General features: G+C 52.7%; 1 protein-coding gene across 2 annotated transcripts; it reads left to right on the top strand.

The window, feature by feature from the left end:
- Positions 1-1,572: 1,572 nt before the first annotated feature.
- On the top strand, positions 1,573-3,401 carry LOC139181323 (EKC/KEOPS complex subunit LAGE3-like). 2 transcript variants are annotated; one of them, XM_070784362.1, is made up of 3 exons: positions 1,573-2,246; positions 2,768-2,890; positions 3,105-3,401. In XM_070784362.1, the coding sequence occupies exons 1-3, from the start codon at positions 1,906-1,908 to the stop codon at positions 3,232-3,234; spliced, it is 594 nt and encodes a 197-aa protein (XP_070640463.1). In that variant the 5' UTR covers positions 1,573-1,905; the 3' UTR covers positions 3,235-3,401. The 2 variants fall into 2 exon arrangements, with proteins under 2 accessions (XP_070640463.1, XP_070640462.1); XM_070784361.1 differs by having other exon boundaries at positions 2,765-2,890.
- Positions 3,402-6,863: the final 3,462 nt, after the last annotated feature.

Raw genomic sequence — 6,863 nt, 5'->3', positions numbered from 1 at the left:
AAAAAAAAAAAATGAAATGTTAGCAAAATTAATCCAGCAATATATAAAGCATTAGGACCAAAAAAGATCTATCCCAAGAATGAAGGATTGGTTATGCATTAAAATATCTTCAACCAGCGTTATTCATCACATGAAGAAAACACAGGAGAAAACCCATATGATCATTTGGATAGATGCCGCAAAAGCATTTGACGATATTCGAGAACCACTATCTTAAAAACTCTTGGAAACCTAGGACTACAAACAGACTTTCTTAATCTGATCAACGTCACCTACAAAACTCCTACAACTAAAGGTGATAATGGAGGAAAATCAAATCCCTACACTGTGGGTGGGGACGGCTGCTGGCCTTCGATTTGGAGGCCACCGAGAGGCCTATCCAGCCAGGCAGTGAGGATCAAGCGGACTGATTGAAGTAACCTGTCCCCTCCTCGGGCAGTGGCCCTGATCCACTCGCCTCCCGTGGCACCAGTGGTTCCCCGGAAGATGCACACCCCCTATCAGACAGTGGCGCCCGAGCCCCGTCATCGCCCCCAGCAGCACTGTGTCTGTTGACTTGACCCCTTCCAGACACAGACATAGACCAGCACCCAGCAGGCCAGCAGACACAGGGTCACCTTCCAGTTGAGGGCACCTGGCAGCTACAGCCCTCCGGAGAGCTACACGACCTTGTTCCTGGAGAGGGAAGGCCCGGGAGAGTTGTGCCAGCAGAGGCCATGCGACTAGGGGTTTCCTGGAGGCCACTGTCCTTCCGGCAGCCCTGTGTGAGGCTGTTCGCACCGGTGCTTCTGGCGGGTCTGGGTAAGCCCCTAGCCTGGACTCCATGCCGTCTGTGTGCCTGCAGCCCCAAGAGGCCCAGCCCCATGCCATCTCCAGTGAGTCCAACAGTAGTCCTCGCTTCCCTCCTCAGGCGGCCAAGCACAGTCCACTCCGCATCCCTAGTCTCAGGACTCCAGGACCGGTTCCCCATCCACCACCATGCAAAGGCACCTGCGCGTGAACAAAGCACACAGAGATGCCAATCTGCATGCCTCTGACACGTGCTCTCTGTCTCACACACACACACGCACACCCCCCCCCCATGTGCATGACCCTGTGCACAAACACACTTATACTCCCATGTGCATGCACCTGACCACATGCTCTCTCACACACAGGTACACACACATGTGCTAGCACCTGTGCATAGGCACTGCCTATCTTTCTCGGGCACACACACACACACACACAGACATGGACAGGCAGATGCCCATGTGTTGCACCTACCTAGAGACACACGAATGCACACGTCAGCTCCGTGTGGGACACCAGAGGGACAGACCAGGCGTGACACAAAGGGGCCCCACTGCCTTCCGGAAGTTGATGACAAGGATCTGCGCTCAGCAGGATGGTCACCTGTGAGCGTGGCCAGGTTGGCAACGGCACAGACTTGGAGGTGCACAGGGACCAGGGCTCACTTGGGGTTTGCAGGCTTGGACCAGAAACAGTCACGTGCGCTGCAGAGTGTGGCAGTGTCTGCCTGACCATGCGCACTAAGGAGGTGCCCCCCCACCCCCCTCCCCCACACACACACCCAGAGGCATCACCACTAAGCCGTTTACCAGGTCTCCGGGCCAAGGCAGGGCTGACTTAGAGCACCCAGACCACATGGGTGTGTGTCCGCACAGGCGGAAGGGGGCGACACGGCACACTAACGCATGAAATTTTAGCCGGGGGCGTCCATTGCCCGAGAGCCTGCAGTCACCGCGGGAACGAATGTTCGGTGGGAACCAATCGAGAGGCAGGACCAGGGTGAGTGTGCGCAGGCGCTCTGCCTATGCTGAGCTGCAGGTCGCAGTACACGCCTGGGTTCTGTAGGGAGGGTTCAGTCTTTCCGGCTGCGGAGGGAGCGGGAGACGGTTCAAGATGGAGTCCGACGCGCACGGTGGAGGAGCCAGCAGGGCAGCCGATGAACACCCAGGTGCCGTGGAATTTGCAGTGGGCACAGCACGTGGTAGCTGCAGCCAGCCGGGTGGTGCTGGTGGCCAGGATGACCCTGACGACCCAGCTGGCCCTGGTGATGCCGTCAGCCGTGGAGTTCATGGAGGCGCTGGTGACCTGGCTGGTCCCAGAGGCCCCAGCGCTGCAGGAGAGTCAGGTGGTGCAGCTGCTGCCATTCCGCACATCCCGGGGCCATCACACGCTCCAGGGCCTGGTGGAGATACTCCACCTGGAGCCGCAGTTCTGAGTAATCGAGCCATCCAGTTGTATCCTATTCCAGGAACCCCAGCGGGCCAGGCGGCCGCGGGGGCCAGGATGTGAGCTAGGGGTGGTTTGGCGGGGGCGGGGGCGGGGTGGGGGGGCGGTTACAAGTGGTGCTAAAGTGTAGGAGGAGCGAACTCTGGGGGGCTGGAGGATATGGGTGAGGGGTGGTCTGGCTGTGAGGGGAAGACAGTGAGGAAAAGCACCCTGAAGGGAACCAGAGAGTCGGGAGGTGATATCCACGGTGTCTGCCAGTGGCCTTGTGGTAGAATGCGTGTTTCCGTGAGCAGGGAGCCTGTCGTACAGGCAAAATGAATAGTGTGGATGGTGGTGAGGAAAAGCAACCTGAAGGGTCCCAGAGGGTCGTGCAGTGATATCCGGGGTGTAACTCAGGGTATAGGCTGAGAGGTCCGGACTTTCTAGGCGGCCTCCTTGTGGGAGAAAGCGGGTCTCAGTGGGCAGGGATCCCGACGTACAGGCAAAATGAGAAATGCGGTTGGTGCCTTAACCTCATGTCCACCAGCAGCCTCACTGTGCCTTTCGCATCATACGTGGATGCGGGCCTTGCCCGCCACTTCCTGACTGTACGTACCCAACTGCGAGGGCCGATTCGGAAGGAGCTCGACGTTAATGGCCGCATGCTGGTTCTGTGAGTTCTAAAGGGGTCCAGGGCCGGGGAGAGGGTGGTGGGTGGTGGGTGGTGGCCAAGGCCAGTCTGGGCCCAGGAGGAGCCATAACGGACGGTTAAGCCTAAAGGAAAAGTGTGGTGCTCTGGGCTTGTCGGTGTGCGGGAACGGAGGGAGGACGTGCTCCTCTTCCTCCTTCTCGGAGGAAAGTTGAATGACATTTTCCCTCCCTTTCAGCCGATTGACTGCTGAAGACCCTGGCCTGCTCCAGAACTCCATCGTCTTCTGTCTGGAGCAGCTTTCCCTGGTGATGCGGTCCTTGCAGCACTTTGGGGGCCGTGTTTCTCGGCACAGAAGAGGGGTTTAAACCTAGCCTATGTGCCCTAGCTTCAGGCGTCGTTCCCCAGGGCGTTGCTTTCTGCAGTACTTTGATCGGGCTTCATCTTATGTCTGTGCTGCTTTTTGGGGCTCAGTGTCTACATAGTTGTTTGGTGATTGTTAACTGCGGAAAATAAAACTGAGCTTTTGTGCTGTCTCTGACTTTATTTTTAGCTTCTGCACTTCCTCATACTGCATGTGTCTTTCAGTTGGAGGGGAGGTTCTGAGATCCAAGTGTTCGAGGACTACAACGTAATTGAAGACAATGTAAGAAGTGGGAGAATAAGAAAGTTGTATACTGTCATTCGGTAATAATTTTGGAGTATTTTATGATTTTATAGTTATATTAAATGTTAAGAGTTACCAGAGGCCTTCCCTGGTGGCTCAGATGGTAAAGAATCTGCCTGCAGTGTGGTAGACCGGGTTCAAACTCCGGGTTGTGAATATCCTCTGGAGAAGGTAATGGCAATCCACTCCAGTATTTTTGCCTGGAGAAATCCTGGACAGTGGAGCTTGCAGGCTACAATTCATGGGCTTGCAAGGAGTTGGACTCCACAGAGCAAGTGCACTTTTCACTTTTCATTTAACACCTGAAGGATGTTGTTTCTTCAGTCTATAATTCATGGCCAACTATTTGTGCCCCCATGGACTGTAGCATACCAGACTCCTTTGTCCTCCACTATCTCCTGGAATTTACTCCAGTTCATGTCCATTGAGTGGGTTATGCTATCTACCCATCTCATCCTCTGTCTCCCCCTTCTCCTGTTGCCTTCAGTCTTCCCCAGCATCAGGGTCTCTTCCAGGTAGTTGGCCCTTCACATCAGGTAGCCAAAGTATAGGAGCTTCAGGATCAGCATGAGTCCGTCCAATGAATATTCAGGGTTGACTTCCTTTAGGATTGACCGGTCTGTTCTCCTTGCAGTCCAAGTCCTCTCAAGGGTATCCGTGAACCCTGAAACCTTGCTCTACTCACTAATTAATTGTAATAGCTCTTTTCTACGTCCCACTGGACTTCATCCATAGACAATCATTTTGTCTGTAAATAAATACACAGTTCTTTCTTTCTTTCCAATTTATGCGTTTTAACTGATTTCTTTTAAAATGAAAGCTCCAACACTTTGGCCACCTGATTTGAAGAGGTGACTCACTGGCAAAGCCCCTAATGCTGGGAACGATTGAAGGCAGGAAGATAAGGGGACGATGGAGGATGAGATGGTTGGATGGCTATTAAAAAGAACACACTGGAATCAGCTCTAACGAGGTGGATGAAACTGGAGCCTTTTATACAGGGTGAAGTAAGTCACAAAGAAAAACGCCAATACGGTATAGTAATGCATATATGTCGAATTTAGCAAGATGGTAAGGATGACCCTATATGCAAGACAGCAAAAGAGACACCGAGATAAAGAACAGGCTGTTGGGCTGTTTGGGAGAAGGCGAGGGTGGGATGATTTGAGACAATCGCATTGAAACATGTATATTACCACACGAGAAATAGATCGTCAGTCCAGGTTCGATGCGTGAGACAGGGCGCTCAGGGCCGGTGCACCGGGATGACCCTGAGGAATTGGATAGGGAGGGAAGTGGGAGTGGGATTCAGAATGTGGGACACATGTACACACATGGCTGACTCATGTCAATGTATGGCAAAAACCAGAACAATATTGTAAAGTAATGAGCCTCCAATTTAAATAAATAAATAAATGTAAAAAGAGGAAAGCCAAAAACATTTGCAAAAATAGATGAAATCAACAAATTCCTTGAATGACCAAAATTCCCAAAACTAACTCAAAAAGAAAGTGAAAACCCTAGATAATCCCTAGGTCTATCAAAGATTTGGAACAGAAAACTCCAGGCCCATGTGACTTAAGTAGTGAATCCTATGAAATACATAAAGGAGAAATATCACCAAACCCATACAAATTCTTTCATAGAGGAGATTTAACAGTTCTCAAATCATTATGGGGCCAGCCTTCCACAATACCAAAATTGGATGAAGACACTGCAAGAAAAGAAAATTATAGAACAATATTCTTCATTAAGCAAAAAAAAAAAAATGAAATGTTAGCAAAATTAATCCAGCAATATATAAAGCATTAGGACCAAAAAAGATCTATCCCAAGAATGAAGGATTGGTTATGCATTAAAATATCTTCAACCAGCGTTATTCATCACATGAAGAAAACACAGGAGAAAACCCATATGATCATTTGGATAGATGTCGCAAAAGCATTTGACGATATTCGAGAACCACTATCTTAAAAACTCTTGGAAACCTAGGACTACAAACAGACTTTCTTAATCTGATCAAGGTCACCTACAAAACTCCTACAACTAAAGGTGATAATGGAGGAAAATCAAATCCCTACACTGTGGGTGGGGACGGCTGCTGGCCTTCGATTTGGAGGCCACCGAGAGGCCTATCCAGCCAGGCAGTGAGGATCAAGCGGACTGATTGAAGTAACCTGTCCCCTCCTCGGGCAGTGGCCCTGATCCACTCGCCTCCCGTGGCACCAGTGGTTCCCCGGCAGACGCACACCCCCTATCAGAGAGTGGCGCCCGAGCCCCGTCATCGCCCCCAGCAGCACTGTGTCTGTTGACTTGACCCCTTCCAGACACAGACATAGACCAGCACCCAGCAGGCCAGCAGACACAGGGTCACCTTCCAGTTGAGGGCACCTGGCAGCTACAGCCCTCCGGAGAGCTACACGACCTTGTTCCTGGAGAGGGAAGGCCCGTGAGAGTTGTGCCAGCAGAGGCCATGCGACTAGGGGTTTCCTGGAGGCCACTGTCCTTCCGGCAGCCCTGTGTGAGGCTGTTCGCACCGGTGCTTCTGGCGGGTCTGGGTAAGCCCCTAGCCTGGACTCCATGCCGTCTGTGTGCCTGCAGCCCCAAGAGGCCCAGCCCCATGCCATCTCCAGTGAGTCCAACAGTAGTCCTCGCTTCCCTCCTCAGGCAGCTAAGCACAGTCCACTCCGCATCCCTAGTCTCAGGACTCCAGGACCGGTTCCCCGTCCACCACCATGCAAAGGCACCTGCGCATGAACAAAGCACACAGAGATGCCAATCTGCATGCCTCTGACACGTGCTCTCTGTCTCACACACACACACGCACACCCCCCCCCCCATGTGCATGACCCTGTGCACAAACACACTTATACTCCCATGTGCATGCACCTGACCACATGCTCTCTCACACACAGGTACACACACATGTGCTAGCACCTGTGCATAGGCACTGCCTATCTTTCTCGGGCACACACACACACACACACAGACATGGACAGGCAGATGCCCATGTGTTGCACCTACCTAGAGACACACGAATGCACACGTCAGCTCCGTGTGGGACACCAGAGGGACAGACCAGGCGTGACACAAAGGGGCCCCACTGCCTTCCGGAAGTTGATGACAAGGATCTGCGCTCAGCAGGATGGTCACCTGTGAGCGTGGCCAGGTTGGCAACGGCACAGACTTGGAGGTGCACAGGGACCAGGGCTCACTTGGGGTTTGCAGGCTTGGACCAGAAACAGTCACGTGCGCTGCAGAGTGTGGCAGTGTCTGCCTGACCATGCGCACTAAGGAGGTGCCCCCCCACCCCCCTCCCCCACACACACA

Source organism: Bos indicus, chromosome X (assembly GCF_029378745.1).
Source record: "Bos indicus isolate NIAB-ARS_2022 breed Sahiwal x Tharparkar chromosome X, NIAB-ARS_B.indTharparkar_mat_pri_1.0, whole genome shotgun sequence".
Taxonomy (NCBI): Eukaryota; Metazoa; Chordata; class Mammalia; order Artiodactyla; family Bovidae; genus Bos; species Bos indicus.
This window is presented reverse-complemented; position numbering and strand designations above follow the sequence as displayed.